Below are 16,679 nucleotides of genomic sequence, written 5' to 3'. Positions count from 1 at the left end.
ATATGTTAAATATTTAAATATTTGTCGATGTTAACTTTTAAAATTATAAAAAAAATTTAAAAAATATCAAAAATAATATTATCTAACAATGATTAATCTTTACTACCTTAAACCAATGAAAATTTTTTTAAAACTATATAGTTTATTTTAAAAATTAAAAAAAAATAAATGTTTATTTATTTATTCGATAATATAAATCTATGAAGCGGAAAGTTTAATTTTTTAAAAACTTTCTAAATTTGTGAAATGTTACAATATCTTTGAATATGATAATAAAATAATATTTTACTAATCTTTATATATATATTTACGATTTTAATAATGAAATAATAATCCGAAAATATATATATATAGAAGATACAAATACATGTGAAAGTTTAAAACAATCAATTCAATGAAAAAATGTACCGTAAACTTATAATATTTTAAAAATTGATAGACACATATATTATAATATATACCAATTTAGAATTGAAAACAAAATATTTATATAAAAATAAATGAAAACAAAAACCGCGCGGTTGCGCGGATCGATATCTAGTTTATATATTTAAACATGTAGTCACAACCTTGATTCATGTGTGATTTTTTAAACAATGGACCTAATGGACCTATTCCTAGAAAGTCATGTTATATTTAATCTCTAATCTTATCATTTAAATTTTGGGTCTACCAGAAATTTTTATTGGGCTATCAATAATTGGATTTAAAGAATAGATGATCCATTGGATTTATAGACAATATAAATAAAATAGATATAATTTAATGGTGTAATACTATAACTCCATATGTTAAATATTTAAATATATGTCGATGTTAACTTTTAAAATTATAAAAAAAATTTAAAAAATATCAAAAATAATATTATCTAACAATGATTAATCTTTACTACCTTAAACCAATGAAAACAAATTTTAAACTATATAGTTTATTTTAAAAATTAAGCAAAAACTAAATGTTTAATTATTTACTCGATAATATAAATCCATGAAGCGAAAAGTTTAATTTTTTAAAAACTTTCTAAATTTGTGAAATGTTACAATATCTTTGAATATGACAATAAAACAATATTTTACTAATCTTTATATATATAGTTATGGTTTTAATAATGAAATAATAATCCGATAATATATATATATATAAAAGAAGATACAAATACATGTGAAATTTTAAAACAATCTATTCAATGAAAAATATATATCGTAAACTTATTATGTTTAAAAAATTGATAGACACATATATTATAATATATACCAATTTAGAATTGAAAACAAAATATTTATATAAAAATAAATAAAAACAAAAACCTGCGCGGTTGCGCAGGTCAAGATCTAGTTACAGATGAAAATCGAAGTTTGTATATATTCTTCATTAATACAAGAGAATAATCAATTTAAGGACTACCATTTAACACAAAAAGTTTTATGTTGCTCCCATATTATTTATCTATGCTACTTGTGAAAAAAAATTGATGATGAAAGAGATGATAGTCATAGAGATTAAAGGTTGTAATATCAGAAGATAAACCATGTGAGGCCTGATACAAAATCCTTGTCAACAAGTTTCTGGCGGGATCACTCTCTCTTTTCATTTTCAAACAGGCAATGCCTGAGATTTGACTCGCTAGTAATGTTCTTGGGCCTGTTGTTCCTTACCTGCCAAGAAAGAGAAAAAACAAAAACAAAACCATTGCCAGTATTCAGATCATGCAATCTACAGTAGTCAAAGCACATTTAACATGTATACCAGCTGTTTCTATTTGTTTTCCAAAGTAATGATAGCAGTTTTTAACAGAAGTTCAAGCTGTGGATTTGTGAGGATTATCTATAGCTTATTAATTAGAGCATCTACAACACATCTTATTTGTCTTTCTATAATCCTATTTATAAACTAAAATACCATATATAGCAATATAGATGCGTATATATAATCTAGACCACAAAAAGAAGTACATCATCAGTATCCTAAAAATAAATATGAAAAATCTCTCAATCTTTCTATGTGTGGTTAGCTTCTGCATGATTAGCCATGTATACGGCAGCATCAGGATTTCAAACGAACTCAAATTCAAGAAAAAGCTCTCTATAAGCTGTTACTCCAAAGACAACCGAATGAAGACAGAGATGATAGAACCAGGAGCACGATATGAAAAATACTTCAACACCAACATTTTCGGGACAACGCGTTTCATGTGTACGTTGAGACAAGGGCCTAATTATAGACACACTCAGAGCTTTACAGCATTCAAACAGGTAAGTCCCAGTGATAATGGAGCCTTGTGGGACTGGAGAGCCAGAGAAAACGGTATCTATTTAAAAGTGTGGGCGGGCAAACATGAGCAAGGCGGGGCCTATATGCATAAAGCGTTTGATTGGATTTACTAGTTGAAGAGACAAGCTTATACACTTTATGAAAATCTGAGTTTGTAATATTCTTCATTTATTAATACGAGAGAGAATCATTTTAAGGACTATTATTTAACACAAAAAGTTTCATATTTTTTTTTTTTTTTTTGAACACAAAGTTTCATATTTCTCCTATTATTTATCTATGCCACTTGTAAAAACAATGGCCGTTAATCACACTCAATAGCCATTAAGAGACAAGCTTATATAATCATTTAACAAAACTTTTATGTTTCTTCTATTATTTATCTATACTAATTTGTTGTTCAATTCATGATTTGAAAAATAAAATATAAAGTAGTACTGTAAATGATCAAAGAGATGATAATTTCAGAGATCAAACGTTGGAGTTTCAGAAGAGAAACCACGTGAAGCCTGATACAACATCCTTGGCAGCAAGTTTCTGTAGGGATCACTCTCTCTTTTCATTTTCAAATAGGCAATGCATTGTTCTACCTGAGACTTGACTTGCAAGTAAAGCTCCTGGGCTTTTTCTTTGTCTCTTAGCTCTTGTTCCTTACCTGCCAAAAAGAAAGAAAAAAAGCCATTGCAAGTACTCAGATCAGTGATCTAGAGTAGATCAAAGCAACATTAATTTACATTGAACATATATACCTGATGTTTCTATTGGCTTTCCAAAGTAATAATAGAATCTCCCTGGAATCTTAGGTACAAGCCCTGGTAAATAGAAATCTTGGTTTCCCAATTCACTCTCGTGGCCTTTCCTAAAAGATTATGAAAGCTCAAAGTCAGTGATCATATGACTATTTACATGAAGAGTACACATGAGAAAAAAATGTATATATAGTGTAGCGTGGAAACACCTTAAGTTGCCAGCTTCCTTTGTTGCCCTTTCCATTAATTCCTTCAAGATAGGGATGTTCCTTTGATCATTGGAATCCAGAACGATCTGAGAGTCATTCAATGTTCCCAGCCAAAGTTACTTTAAAACCGAGGTTCGGGTGAATACAAGGTATGGAACTTTTATCAGCACTTCAGAAATCAACTAAAAAGAACAAATCTAATATGTGGAACGCAGTAATCTGTAGAATTAGGTAGAAGCTGAGAATGTCAAGTAATGTAGAAATCGGAATAAAGACTTGTCATTTCTTATTAGCGAAGCTTAAATCTCGGTGCACTAGTAAAATGCTACAATGTTGCAGATGTACTTTCTATCAAAGTTGACATCTGAGAAGTGTTGGGCCTTAAGTATTCTTTTTAGTATTGTGAATTATTTATTCACACAATTAATAAAGAAAATTTAAAACATATATTAGTTTTCTCTCTAAGTTGTTTAGTATTATTTTGCTTGCTGATTTGCTAAACAGCATAACCGATTGGAGCTTATGACTATGAAAGCTTACCTTGCAGATGTCGTCTTCCCCAACAACACCAAAAGGGACAATTTTGGCTCCAAATTTAGATGCAACTCTCACAAACTCAGGTTGCTCTGGCCAGAACAACTTGTACTCTTCACCCTGTACATGTAAGCCTCTAATAACATAATTTCCAAGAATACAAAAACTGTATAAAAAAGGTTATGTTCACCTTTCTATGGAGAGCTTCACGGACACCACCAGGATACAAAAGCACATGAGACTTTGAACTCAGCAACTTGTAGATATTGGCATGAGAGACAGGAGCTCCACCCGTTATCTTATATTTGTCAAATATCTGAGGGTCGAGTATGTCGTGTACTATCGTCTTGTTCATAAAAATAATCGGATGTGTCAACCCACGCAACTGAATGTTCCTCTCTTTCATGAGTTGAGCTATCATTGGAGGTAACTCAAATCCCAATATCATGTGATATCCAACGTACAGAACAGGTCCCTCCGAAGGTAGACCTTCTAGGCTCCTTACAATCTTACCGTTCTCTAGAGTTGACAGCATTACAGGGGAAGTAGCATATATTAGTAATCTGCATGGTAAAAAATTATCACTCAGTACTATACCCTTTTACTTAAAGATACATAGAGAGAAACTATAATGAGGCACGTTGTTACCTGTGTTCCTCTAGTTGTTTTCTTAACTCGTATGGCGTAGGCATAATGTAATCTGAAATGTAATCATGAGACCTCCCACGGCGATAAAAACATGTACACTTGATGATTGTAACAAGATCTACATCATCCTCCTAACGTGAGATGTACAAGAGAGATAGTTGAAGTGTAGTTTATGAATATATTTCTTGTGAACTGGATGAAGAGATGTCACTTACCAAAAGGAGAAATGGTCCACTGTCGTTGAACTTACGGAGAATACAGTTTGGCAACTTGCGCGAGAATCTGTCAATGTCTTCCAGGTTCAGCATCCATTGATCGCGTCCACTGCAATGGTAATAAACATACATTCACATATTACACTTAAGCTCTTAGTTAGGAGTTAGGACATTCTTTGCAAGTATAAGAGATTCAGTATTAATTTGACCTCAAGAGTATCAGTGATTCAGCTCTGACGGCGGATATATTGGACTTCGCAGATGCAATAGCAGACTTGAGCATTTCCAGCTTCCAAAGAAGTGTGTCCTTAGAGAAGATCCTACTTAAAGTCTGCAAATATTGTTTTGATATGTTGATCACATTATTAGGTGAATACAATAAGTAAATTTCAAATGCATAGCTATTATGGGCTTGTATTAATGAGTTTATAATAATGAATTCTTACAGGAAGATTAGCTGAAACTGCAAACAGATCTCTTAGCATCATTCCACCGATTTGATGGACAGAAAATTCATTTGAAAAGGCTTCTAACGTTTCAGTCAATGGACCGCCTGTGTAATAAACTTGGAGACACTTAAAGAATCCTTGAGAAAGTATCAACTACAAGAAGTCAAGTTAGAAAATGAGAAGAGAACAAAGAAACTGTACCTTGCTTAAAACCAAATATTTCTTCCAATAGCGTGGGAATTCCATCTGGTAAAACATTAAGCATTCCTGATAGAGGCTGCGACATGAGGTTGTTGATATGTGTGGCTGCAACAAACGGTGTATAGGATGATCAACGATATGCACTTACCGAAAAATAAAGAACCTTACAGACCGATGGAGGTTTTTACCAGGATTAGCCAAGATGAGGACAAGATCGATGTTGGGATTCCTGGCTGCCACATCTAACGCAAGACATGCTCCAATAGATTCTCCAACTAAGTATATAGGTCTATTTGGGAAATGATGGTTCTCTGACTTAACTGTCTGCTCAATAAGCTTCACCAAGTCTGTAAACACACCAACCAAAATCAGCTTTCAACTATCTTCTTGGTCAGAAAGCAATCTTTAATAGACAACAAGGTACCTTTAGAAGAAGTACGATCCCTGGCTGGAATATGAAGGCACCATATATCAAACAGCCTACTCAAAGTCACAACCACACCAGAAATGAAGATCCATTACATGTCAGTACTTCAAAAACAGAAAAACCATATTCTTGTTTTCAGTTTAAGCTTTTCTTTATAGTTTTTAGTTTTTTTTTGCGCGAGGAATTTACAAAAAAAAAAATGAAAAATAAATAAATAAATGTAATAGCAAACACTTAACGACATGAAAAAGGGATAAATAAGATTTTGAAGTTTACGCACTCTCCAAGTTTCTTGTGTTGGCGAATGAGCCCTAGTCCAGTACCATCAATACCTGCAAGTTTTTTTAAACTTCAACAGTAAGATCTCAATTTTCCATGGAGATTATAGGAAAAGCCAAAGAAGATCAAGAAGAAAAACCAGGTATAAAAAGGAGGAGAGGAGAGCCTTGAGCCTGAACGGAGCTCTCAAGCGGAGAGAACCAACGAGGTGGGCCTTCTTCTCCAACGAAGTCTCTCACTTCTTCCAAAAAGTCTAACAAGCTCTTCCGAGAGTCAGGCCGCTCCTCTTCCACGTTCGCATACGGACTCTCAACCACCTTCGCCACCTTTTCATCTTGATTCTTCCTTATTCGTCTAATACCTCCATGAGTCGTAGTCGATGATTCTAGTCTGATCGCCGTGAGTCTATACTTCGAGGATGAGCTTTGTTTCCAACAGAAGAAACCAGCGTTGCGGAATGTTTCTCTTGAGAGAGACGATACAGAAGAGAGACCGTTGATGGAGCCAAGTACTACTGTACCTTTCATTGTAATAATCTCAAGACACTCTTCTCACTTCTTTCTCAAAGATGTTGTTGTTGTTCACATCTTAAGAAATTGAAAAGCCGCAAAAAACAAAAAAAAGAGAGAAAAAGTTTTGGTATTAATCTTTAACAACTTAATGGACGCATGAACATTGTATGAAGCTTAAATTATGCTGAAACGCAATCTCACGAGTTACGTATGAAGAACAACCTTAAGACTTCCATGGTTCATGAAAATAAAAAAACATCTAAATATCATGAATCATAATTGAATGTGTCTACTTACAACATAGCCACATTAATTATTCTATATTGTAAACAATTGAAAAGAGAATTTCAGAGCTCAAACGTCGGAATTTCAGAAGAGAAACCATGTGAAGCCTGATACAACACCCTTGGCAACAAGTTTCTGTAGGGATCACTCTCTCTTTTCATTTTCAAATAGGCAATGCACTCCTCGACCTCTGACTTGACTTGCAAGTAAAACTCTTGAGCCTTCTCTTTGTCTTTTAGCTCTTGTTCCCTACCTGCTGTTTCTATTGGTTTACCAAAGTAGTAGTAGAACCTCCCCGGAATCTTAGGTAAAAGTCCCGGGAAATAGCAATCTTGGTTTCCTAACTCGCTTTCATCACCTTCCCTAGTAATTTACAACAGTTCAAACTCATGTTTAGTTTCACTTGATGAGTATAAAATGATAAAAAGAAATTGTGTAGATAAAATAAAACACCTTAAGTTGCCAGCTTGCTTTGTTGCCTCTGCCATCAAATCCTTTAGGATAGGGATGTTCTTTTGATCATTACCATCCAGTACAATCTGAGATTCATCATCCATTATCCTAACCAAAATTAATAACTTGCAAACCAAGGTTCAGGTGATGCATAAAGTAGACCAGTATAGTGTTTATCAGATCATTTCTATTCTATACATAGAGACAATGCTTCTTGCTAACATGCTAAACAAGAGGTTCACAGAACTGAGTAGAGAAAATCTTACGTCAAAGATGTCATCTTCTCCAACAACACCAAAAGGGACTATTTTCGCTCCAAATTTAGATGCAACTCTCACAAATTCAGGTTGCTCTGGCCAAAACAACTTGTACTCTTCACCCTGTACATGTAAACCTCTAATAATATAACCTCCCAAGAATGCATAAACTGTAAAAAAAAAAGGGTCACAAACTATTAAATATATTCTCATGAGCACCTTTCTGTGGAGAGCTTCACGGACACCTCCAGGGTACAAAAGCACATGAGACTTTAAACTCAGTAGTTTGTAGATATTGAAATTGGAAACAGGAACTCCACCCATTATCTTATATTTATCAAACATCTGCGTGTCGACCAACGCATCTTGGTTGTTTACAAATAGCATGGGATGTGCCAAACCGCGCAAGTGAATGTTTCTCTCTTTCAAGAGCTGTGATACCATAGGAGCTAGCTCAAATCCCAGTAACATGTGGTAGCCAACGTACAGAACAGGTCCTTCCGAAGGTAAACCTTCTAGGCTCCTTACAACTTTACCGTTTGCTAGAGTTGATAGCATTACAGGGGAAGTAGCATCTATTAACAATCTGCAACGTAGAAAATTATTATTCACTATTCGCTATAACCTCTTAAGTAATAGACTAATTTGGTTTGTTAAGCATTTTTACTTGTGGTCGTCTATTTGTTGTTTTAACTCAAATGTGGTAGGCATGATGTAATCTGAAAGGTGGTCATGAGACTTCCCACGGCGATAGAAACATGTACACTTGATGATAGTAACCAGATCGACGCCGTCCTCCTAATATGAGACGTAATCCAAGAGATAGTTAAAGTGTAGTTATCAGTTTATATATCTTCTGTGTTGGATGAAGAGAGGTCACTTACGAAATACAGAAACTGTCCACTGTCTTTCATCTTGCGGACAACACATTTTGGCAATGTGAGCGCCAATCTGTCAATGTCTTCCACGTTCAGTAGCCATTGATCACGTCCACTGCAATGGATATAACCAGATATTCACATATTACACCTAAGCTTTAAGCTGGAACAAGTCTTTGCAAGTAAAAAGAGATTAAGTATTAAGACCTCAGAAGTATGAGTGTTTCAGCTCTGACCGCGTGTATGTGAGAATTGGCAGATGCAACAGCAGACTTGAGCAGTTCCAGCTTCCAAAGAAGTGTGTCCTTTGGGAACATCCTACTCAACGTCTGCAAATATATTTGTTTTAGATGTTGATAATAATAAATGCATTGACTATAAACTAAAAATTAATGCTTACAGGAAGATTAGCTGAAACTGCAAAGATATCTCTTAGTATCCCTCCACCAACTCCACCCATTTGGTGGACGTAAAATTCATTCGTCAAAGCGTCTAACATTGCAGTCAATGGATCACCTGCGTAATAAAGTGCCCCGGAAAAAAAGAAACCATATGTTTGTCACGTTTTGGAAGGCAAACATCAACTACAAAATGACAAGAGAACAGAAAAGTGTACTACCTTGCTTAAAACCAAATATTTCTTCCAATAGTGTGGGAACTCCATCTGGTAAAACATTCAGCATTCCTGATAGAGGTTGCGACATGTAGTTGTTGACATCTGTGGCTGCAAGAAACAATATATACGATGAGCAAAAACTTACATATACGTTATAACGTTTACCGACAATATAAGATAGAATCTCACAGACCGATGGAGGTTTGTACCTGGATTAGCCAAGATGAGCGCAAGGTCGATGTTGGGATTCCTGGATGCAACATCTAACGCAAGACATGCTCCAATAGATTCACCAACTAAATATATAGGTCTGTTTGGGAAACGATAGTTCTCTGACTTAACTGTCCTCTCAATAAGCTTCACCAAGTCTGTAAACACACATAAACAAAAGTCATTTTATCCCTCATTAAGCTGTCTTCTTGGTTAGAATTTTTTTTTCTCTTCTTTTGTTTTGGTACAAAAAATAAGGCACCTTTAGCTGGAGTGCGATCCCTGACTGGAATATGAAGGCACCATACATCAAAAATCCTACTCAAAAGATAACAAAAAATATCAGAAAATGACTAACTTCCAGAAACAGAGAAACCATATTCAATTAATTTCATTTTAGGCTTCTTGCTTTCTCATTTTATTCTTTCAACTGATATGGATCAAGAAACATAAGCATGAATGTTTCAAAAATGAAAAAGAAAAAGAAGAAGCTAATGCAAAGTTGCAAACTTCAAAAGAAAAATGAAGAAGCATATAAACAAAAATTTGAAAATTACTCACTCCCCGAGTTTCTTGTGGTGTCTAATGAGCCCAAGTCCAGTACCATCGGTACCTGCAAGGTTTCTAGTTTCTCAGTTTAGTCTTAAAATATGGTAGAAACTAGTGATGAGCTAAAATATTTTCGACTATTTCATTATTTGTGTCTATTTGATCTTAACAAGGGATTATCTCAAACTATGAAGTAAGCTAATACTAGAATTTATTATCCATTAAAAATGAAGCAAATTACAAATATTGAAATTGTAATGGATATATATATCTGATATGCTATATAGTTATACATATAATGTATACTATTGTTTATTTGTATTTTCAAAAATAATAAAAAAAAAACTTAAAATTAAAGGAGACTTGTATGAAATACTACTATTACTGGGTTAATTTTTTGTCTGAAAAATTATTTAGTTTTCTTTTAAATGACAAAGCAGAGTGAATATATAAGTAAAATCTAGATTTCATCAAGATGTTCGGACACCGTCACACCGGGATGATCTGGGAAAACGGTTCATTGATACCATCAAAATTGAGGACAATCTTTATGACCCCTAGTAGAAACTAGAAACTAGAAACTAGAAACTGAGTACAACAGCTTTGGTATCACTATCGCCCATAAGCTTCATTTATGTTGCCACTAATTATAGCACTTTGATTTGACTGGTCTGGCGAGGATCAGCACACCATGCGGGTCAACGCCACAAATCAAATCCCACCATCCACGTCTATTACTGGACACCTCTTGTTAACCAATGTAAAATGTTTTAAAATGGCAAAAACAAAACAACCTGTTTTTATTTTTTTACAGTTTCGGTCCAAGATCTACTGCTCGGTTAATTAGAGGACGAACCAGGTATGAAAAGGAGAAGAGGCGAGCCTGGAGCCTGAGAGCTACACTCCAACGGAGAGAACCAACGTGGCGGACCATCATCATCTCCGACCAAATCTCTCGCATCCTCCAAAAAATCCGACAACCTCTTCCGCAAATCTGGACGCGCAGCCTCCACTTTTGAATACGGGCTCTCCACCAATTTAGCCACCTTTGCTCCTTCTCCGTCATCCTCCTTGTTCTTGTGTACTCGTCGAACACCACCGTGATTCGTCGGTGCTACCGATTTGATAGCCTGCGTTCTTCCTCGTAGGTTTGACTTCGTACTGCGGAAGTCAGCGTTGCAGACTCTTTCTGTAGAGACGGGAGAGATACCGAAGACGGAGCCAAGTACTGTGGCTGCCATTGGAGAGAATCTCCAGAGATCTTTGAGTTTCCTCGGAAGAGCTTTTCTGTTTTTCTATTTGTTGAAAATGAAGAGGATACGACGAACTCGTCCCATACTAAGAGCCAAGATAGTGCGCGGAGAAGACAACTTTTAATATTTCACTTTCGAAAAACTAATATTAGATATTAACAATAACAATTGGAACGCTACATGTGAAAAGTACATGCTTTGTATTTTATAATTTAAGTGGTACTACTACTTATTGGTTGAATGATTAGATTCGTTTAGAAACAAATCTGGTGCTAAACCATGCGACTAAAATTATAATTCATATCTTAAATAATGAAAAGAACTGTTTTTGTAGTCCTAGTTAACAAGATAATAATGAACTTTGAATAAGTTTAGCAAGAAATAATTAGAAACAAGAACAAATGGCAAAAAAGTTGGTTGACTAAACAAAATTTCAAACAACTGACACAAGTCATTAATAAATGGTTATTCAATTTTATTTACATATGTAAACTGATTGATTAAGTTGGCAAAACAAAATTTTAGAAAAGATACTTTGTTGCCATCTTTCTGTCTCTAAAAGATCAATTTTGCCACCTCTTGTATCTAAGATAGTCTAGAGCAACAAAAAGAAAGAGTTAAAAGGAAAAAGTATATGCTTTTTGGGTATAAACCAATAACAGTGACTTCTTGGATTTTGTTATAATTTACATACGTGCAAGATTCATCTACTAAGATTTCTACAAAAACAAATATTGAACTTTCAACTGGCAGGGAGCGAGACAAGTCTCCATATCCTAGACTCCTAGAGGCGGTGTTCACATCGCATGTTTCTTAGTTGAGTGAATGGACGATATATACCCAAAAGAGACCCAAATTTGGTTAATGCCCATGAGTTTAGATATAGGCAAAAACAATGACTTTTTGGCCACGATTTGGCTCTTTCAACCTCGTGGGTTCGCCGATAGAACGCGTGTGTGTGTCAGAAAGTAGAGAAACTGAGATTTGGTTGAGGCGTGTAGAGAGGAGCGTGACTGACACAAAGAGGCGCCGGAGGCGAGGAACTGCTGGGTAAAAAAGATCTCCTTACTCGTTATGATGACAATTGCTTCGGTAAGTGGAACGGTGGTTGCATATTGGGTTGTGGGTTTGGTACTAGGGTTCATAGAATAGAATATATATACTTAGCAGAGGGTTGAGAGATTGGTGTGAGAGACAAAGTGAAAACGAAAACTGTGATTGAGAGTTTAGAGATTAGGAACTCGTTTGACAGTGTTCATTATCTCTTAGAGGAGAGGTATGAAGATTATTGACATATATTCATCTATATAGACTTGTTCTGTCTTTTTGGTTCAGGAAACAACTCTTTGATGATTAATAGACGGTTGTGTTCGCTGTTATAAACTAGAGATTCACAATCTGTGTTCTGTCTTTTTGTTCAGGAAACAACGAACTTGTTCAAGTACAAGCAATGGGGCACCTGGTGAGAGTTGTTGTAGGTGAATGGCAGAGACTTGCACATGGGACCTGGTGGTTCGACATGGATCACACACAAGTGAAATACGATATTGTGTTGAGAGAGAATGAGACTTACGGCGACTTGGTGGCTATGGTGAGGGGTAAATACCGAGTACTCCCTTCTGAACCTGTCGCCTTGACCTATGACTTCCCTGAGTGGATGAAAGTTCCTGGCGACTACACCACACCGCCTGTTGACATACTAGAAGACAAAGATGTGGAGCCCTTCATGCGGTTAGGATGGACTACGTTAAATTGACTTTGTGTGTGGCCTATGGAAACGTGGAAGTTGGCCGCTACCACACCATGCGGAGGGAGGAGTTCGGGCTGACGGAAGACGGGACTGATGTTGTTCCACCTAAACCAATACCGTGGAGAGGTTTGCATTATCAACCATTAAATATGTTGGTTGCTAAGTTGTATACTTGTATGCTAACTTTGTTGTTACCATATAAAGGTTTCCGTTCGGGTGGTTATCTGCAAGTTAGCGAGGAGAAGTTGATGACCATATCTGCAGCAGTGAGCAGATGGTGGAAATCCGTAGGAACGCCGTGCGTCTGACAAGGGATGAGATTTTTCAGCCCCTGATGGTGATTGATGAAAACTCCTCTCAGACCGATTCATCAGATGAAATGGATATTTTCATACCTAATGCTGAAGGGATGATCCGGCTTGAGGAAATACCTACAGAACCGCCAGCTGGAGCGAACCTGACATTGGCGATAGGTAAGTAGAAGTTTATTTGAGTGTTTTGTTGGAAATGAACTGGTTGATGGAGTATATATAGTTAGCGGATAAATGATGCGTTTGAGTGTTAATTGTTTTCTTAGCTACTACTGACGACGTTGATGGAGGACGGGTGGGCTCATATATGAAAGGCAAGGGGGTAATGACTGGTCCAGACATCAGGGGTGGTCAGCTCTTCGGGCTGCAGATGGGTTCTGGCTCTGGTTTTGCAAACACGGAGGGGGCCGATGTGGCACTTGAGGAGGATGAAGCTTATGCTGGTGAGCAAAAAGGTAAGCTTCCCCCGTGATGGATAAGTTTATTTGTTCCGAGTAATGGATGAGTTAGTTGGTAAATGAGTTTGTATATATGTTCTAACATTATATAAATTGCTGATTTCAGATGAAGAGGAAATAGGCAGCAATAATCAGCTCTATGTGGGGCAAGTATTTGTCGACCGGGATGCTTTCAAGGTTCACATGTCGCTACATGCATTGGCTAACAAGTACATATACTTCAAGAGGAAGTCTGAGCCCGGAAAACTGGTTCTGGAGTGCAGTGGAGTTAACTGTCAATGGCGGGTGTACGCAGCTAAAATCACTGGGTGCCCGCTGTTTGAAATCAAGACATTGGATAGTAACCACCATTGCACTGTTAGCGAGCGGGGGCAGTTTAGGAGACATGCAACCTCATCAATTGTTGGGGGAATGATGAGGAGCAAGTATGTTGGTATCGGAAGTGGCCCAAGGCCAGGAGCGTTGAGAGACCACAGTGTACCGATATCCTACTGGACTGCTTGGAAGTCCCGGAAGATTGCTATAGAGAATGGGCGTGGAAATGTTGCGGCAGCATATAGTACTTTACCTTTCTACCTCCAGCAGTTGGCCATTGCGAATCCTGGGACTCTGGTCGCATTGGAGACAAGCAAGGGACCAGGCAATGTCCAGCGTTTCAAGTACCTCTTCCTGTCATTTGGGGCAAGCCAAAAAGGATTTGATTTCATGAGAAAGGTAGTCATCATTGATGGAACGCACTTGAAGGGGAAGTTTGCAGGGTGTTTGCTCACAACAAGTGTACAAGATGGGAACTATCAGATATTTCCGATTGCGTTTGGGATAGTGGATAGCGAGAATGACCAATCATGGACATGGTTCTTCAACAAGCTCCTTGCTGTAGTGACTGATGCTACTGACTTAGTCTTTGTCTCTGACAGACACACCGCAATATACTCTGGAATCCGTAGAGTAAGCACTTACATCATTGCCTCGATTTAAAATATTAAAGGCAAACTATAGTGCATAAGTTAGCGGTTAACTTATTTGGTAGTCTGGCATTGCCTCTATTTAAAATATTAAGGGTAAACTATAGTGCATAAGTTAGCGGTTAACTTATTTGGTAGTCTGTAGAATAAGATCACTCCCACAGTTTGCTAACTGCTGTAGTTACTTTTAATAGGTTTATCCGATGGCTAAGCATTGTTCTTGCCTGCTACATCTCCAGAGGAACGTCCAGACGATCTTCAAGAAGAAGCATTTGGGGTACCTTCTGGGTAGAGCAGCAAGAGCTTACAAACTGGAGGATTTCTACTTGCACTTCAACGAGCTCAAGGTGGTTGACGGCGCTTGTGCGGATTATCTGATCCGGGTTGGACTTGAGCACTGGACTAGATCACATTTTGATGGGGCAAGGTACAACATTATGACAAGTAACCTCGCTGAGTCTCTGAACGCAACACTGTCTGAGGCTAGAGAATACCCAATTGTCCCTCTTCTGGAGTATATTAGGTCAATGGTGATGGGATGGTTCTCTTCGAGACGTGATGCAGCAGCAAAGAATGTGGGGGCACTAACTCCGAAAGTTACTGATATCGTCATGCGCAACTTCAAAGACTCCACAGGATATGCTGTCAAACACATCATAAACAATGAGTACGAAGTTGTTAATGGAAATGGGATGTATCACCGTGTGGATCTTGATAAGAAAACTTGTTCTTGCAAGGAGTTCGGCGCGCTGGCCATCCCTTGTGCTCATGCAGTATCTGCTGCCATATATTGATATCTTGCATATTTACATGGTTTTAACCATCATTTCTTGTACATAATGATCACGTAGATTAGGAATTATGCATCTTTAGGGTCCATTTTGCATACATGGGTCTTTATTAGGGGCTGGAGTGTGCTATAGAGTTCTTAGAGGTGTTTAGTGACATTTGTGGTGCAAAAGGGTGAAAGATGAACATGGATGGAGACCTTAAAGATATATTTTGAAGCTCATGTTTTGGGGTGACGTGGGAAATTGAGTTATCTTTCTAATGGAAGTGGTTTCAAGTCATTTGGAGCTGTATTGGACGAGTTATGATCGATTTACTAGAGGCATATCAACCCTGACGCGGGTAGATGGACGCGGGTTAGCTTACCCGGGCTGCCTCCCAGAAGCTGGACGAGGAGCTGACGCGGGTTGGCTGACGCGGGTTGCGACCATGGCATCTACCCGGGTCGCGTCTTTACCTTGGCCGAAAATCAACATTTTCAAAGGGCATTTTAGACTTTTCTATGGAAACCATTAGGCTTTCCAAAGACCATATAAATACTCTTGTAATCCCCAAGTTGAGAATTATCTCATTTTCTCTCGAGAACACTCTTTGCCTCATTTTATAAAGCTTGAATCTTTTTATTAATTTAAGGAAGTTCTTCATCTTATATCTTGTTTCTCCTTCTCATAAACATGATTAGCCTTGAATCTCCCATAGATTTAAGGTTTTCCATGGAGATTAGTGAGTAGACACATTTTGGATTCAATGGGTTAAAGTAGTTTAGGGTGATTAACTGTAGATCTAGGGTGTTTTATTGTAGATCTTTCTTATTCCTTGCTTGTTGAGTGATCTCAATGCTATTTTAAAGTTGGCCTCTCTAAGATAGATCTCTAGGCATTTCACGCCCGAGAGGTGTTCGATGAAATGTCTGAACCAACTCTTCAAGGCTTTTAGCTTGCTTTGCCAAAGAGATTTGATGTCAAAGGTGCTAGGAATGCTATTAGACTTGTTCTCCATGATTGCTCTAGTAATATTCAACCAAAGATATTTGATGCTTGAGTTATTTTAGCAAATGAGCTTCAATCTTGAGAAAGAGTTTGCTTAGTGTTGTGTCTATGCATAAGGTTGAAAGATTGATTGAAAGTTGCCACCTTTAAATTGAACCTTGATCACCTTATATCAATTATCCTTATCCATGAATCCATCCTTAGCATTTGATTGAGTTCTTGTACTTGTTTCTTGATTGGATTTGAGATCACCTTGTTTATATTTCTAGGATCTTAACTTGTTACAAATCATCCATCTTCTTGTTTGTTTAGATTAAGATAGCTTGTGTATTCTTGGTGTATAAGTCTCTAGTTCTCTGGTTCGACAATCTTTTTTACTACATTGATTTGATCTTGGACCCTTGAAAAGTCATGCATCAAAT

General features: G+C 36.9%; 4 protein-coding genes across 4 annotated transcripts; 2 read left to right on the top strand and 2 right to left on the bottom strand.

Annotated features, from left to right (window-relative positions):
- Positions 1 to 1,976: 1,976 nt before the first annotated feature.
- On the top strand, positions 1,977 to 2,384 carry LOC106305467 (pumilio homolog 15-like). Its single transcript, XM_013741832.1, has one exon. The coding sequence runs from the start codon at positions 1,977 to 1,979 to the stop codon at positions 2,382 to 2,384; it is 408 nt and encodes a 135-aa protein (XP_013597286.1).
- A 229-nt stretch (positions 2,385 to 2,613) lies between these two features.
- LOC106306607 (acyltransferase-like protein At3g26840, chloroplastic) lies at positions 2,614 to 6,598 on the bottom strand. The gene is made up of 14 exons (XM_013743281.1): positions 6,122 to 6,598; positions 5,984 to 6,035; positions 5,701 to 5,756; positions 5,465 to 5,623; positions 5,277 to 5,381; positions 5,073 to 5,179; positions 4,836 to 4,957; positions 4,627 to 4,735; positions 4,412 to 4,542; positions 3,954 to 4,326; positions 3,770 to 3,883; positions 3,230 to 3,315; positions 3,021 to 3,130; positions 2,614 to 2,926 (listed from the first exon to the last, which is right to left on the bottom strand). The coding sequence occupies exons 1-14, from the start codon at positions 6,507 to 6,509 to the stop codon at positions 2,736 to 2,738; spliced, it is 2,103 nt and encodes a 700-aa protein (XP_013598735.1). The 5' UTR covers positions 6,510 to 6,598; the 3' UTR covers positions 2,614 to 2,735.
- Positions 6,599 to 6,657: 59 nt separating this feature from the next.
- LOC106306606 (acyltransferase-like protein At3g26840, chloroplastic) lies at positions 6,658 to 11,117 on the bottom strand. The gene is made up of 13 exons (XM_013743280.1): positions 10,599 to 11,117; positions 9,755 to 9,806; positions 9,456 to 9,511; positions 9,193 to 9,351; positions 8,987 to 9,091; positions 8,768 to 8,883; positions 8,575 to 8,696; positions 8,374 to 8,482; positions 8,157 to 8,287; positions 7,709 to 8,075; positions 7,499 to 7,612; positions 7,233 to 7,318; positions 6,658 to 7,142 (listed from the first exon to the last, which is right to left on the bottom strand). The coding sequence occupies exons 1-13, from the start codon at positions 10,981 to 10,983 to the stop codon at positions 6,842 to 6,844; spliced, it is 2,103 nt and encodes a 700-aa protein (XP_013598734.1). The 5' UTR covers positions 10,984 to 11,117; the 3' UTR covers positions 6,658 to 6,841.
- Positions 11,118 to 12,798: 1,681 nt separating this feature from the next.
- On the top strand, positions 12,799 to 15,273 carry LOC106303121. The gene is made up of 6 exons (XM_013739471.1): positions 12,799 to 12,871; positions 12,950 to 13,011; positions 13,107 to 13,218; positions 13,323 to 13,511; positions 13,621 to 14,462; positions 14,674 to 15,273. Exons 1-6 carry the CDS (start codon positions 12,799 to 12,801, stop codon positions 15,271 to 15,273), a joined length of 1,878 nt encoding a protein of 625 aa, XP_013594925.1.
- Positions 15,274 to 16,679: the final 1,406 nt, after the last annotated feature.

The sequence above is a fragment of the Brassica oleracea genome, chromosome C7 (genome assembly GCF_000695525.1).
Source record: "Brassica oleracea var. oleracea cultivar TO1000 chromosome C7, BOL, whole genome shotgun sequence".
In the NCBI taxonomy this organism is placed as follows: domain Eukaryota; kingdom Viridiplantae; phylum Streptophyta; class Magnoliopsida; order Brassicales; family Brassicaceae; genus Brassica; species Brassica oleracea.
The sequence above is the reverse complement of the archived record's forward strand: the minus strand, read 5'-3'. Positions and strand labels throughout refer to the sequence as shown.

Bases quoted from the DNA above. Each gene is read 5' to 3' on its own strand.
- LOC106303121 (XM_013739471.1), top strand. From the start codon at position 12,799: ATGCGGAGGGAGGAGTTCGGGCTGACGGAAGACGGGACTGATGTTGTT. The intron at 13,012-13,106 runs GTGAGCAGATGG...AACTCCTCTCAG, and splicing joins TGATGACCATATCTGCAGCA to ACCGATTCATCAGATGAAAT. The intron at 13,512-13,620 runs GTAAGCTTCCCC...TGCTGATTTCAG, and splicing joins TTATGCTGGTGAGCAAAAAG to ATGAAGAGGAAATAGGCAGC.
- LOC106306607 (XM_013743281.1), bottom strand. From the start codon at position 6,509: ATGAAAGGTACAGTAGTACTTGGCTCCATCAACGGTCTCTCTTCTGTA. The intron at 5,180-5,276 runs GTACAGTTTCTT...TTTATTACACAG, and splicing joins AATATTTGGTTTTAAGCAAG to GCGGTCCATTGACTGAAACG. The intron at 4,958-5,072 runs GTAAGAATTCAT...CAATATTTGCAG, and splicing joins CAGTTTCAGCTAATCTTCCT to ACTTTAAGTAGGATCTTCTC.
- LOC106305467 (XM_013741832.1), top strand. From the start codon at position 1,977: ATGAAAAATCTCTCAATCTTTCTATGTGTGGTTAGCTTCTGCATGATT.
- LOC106306606 (XM_013743280.1), bottom strand. From the start codon at position 10,983: ATGGCAGCCACAGTACTTGGCTCCGTCTTCGGTATCTCTCCCGTCTCT. The intron at 8,884-8,986 runs GTAGTACACTTT...TTTATTACGCAG, and splicing joins AATATTTGGTTTTAAGCAAG to GTGATCCATTGACTGCAATG. The intron at 8,076-8,156 runs GTAAAAATGCTT...TCTACGTTGCAG, and splicing joins CAACAAATAGACGACCACAA to ATTGTTAATAGATGCTACTT.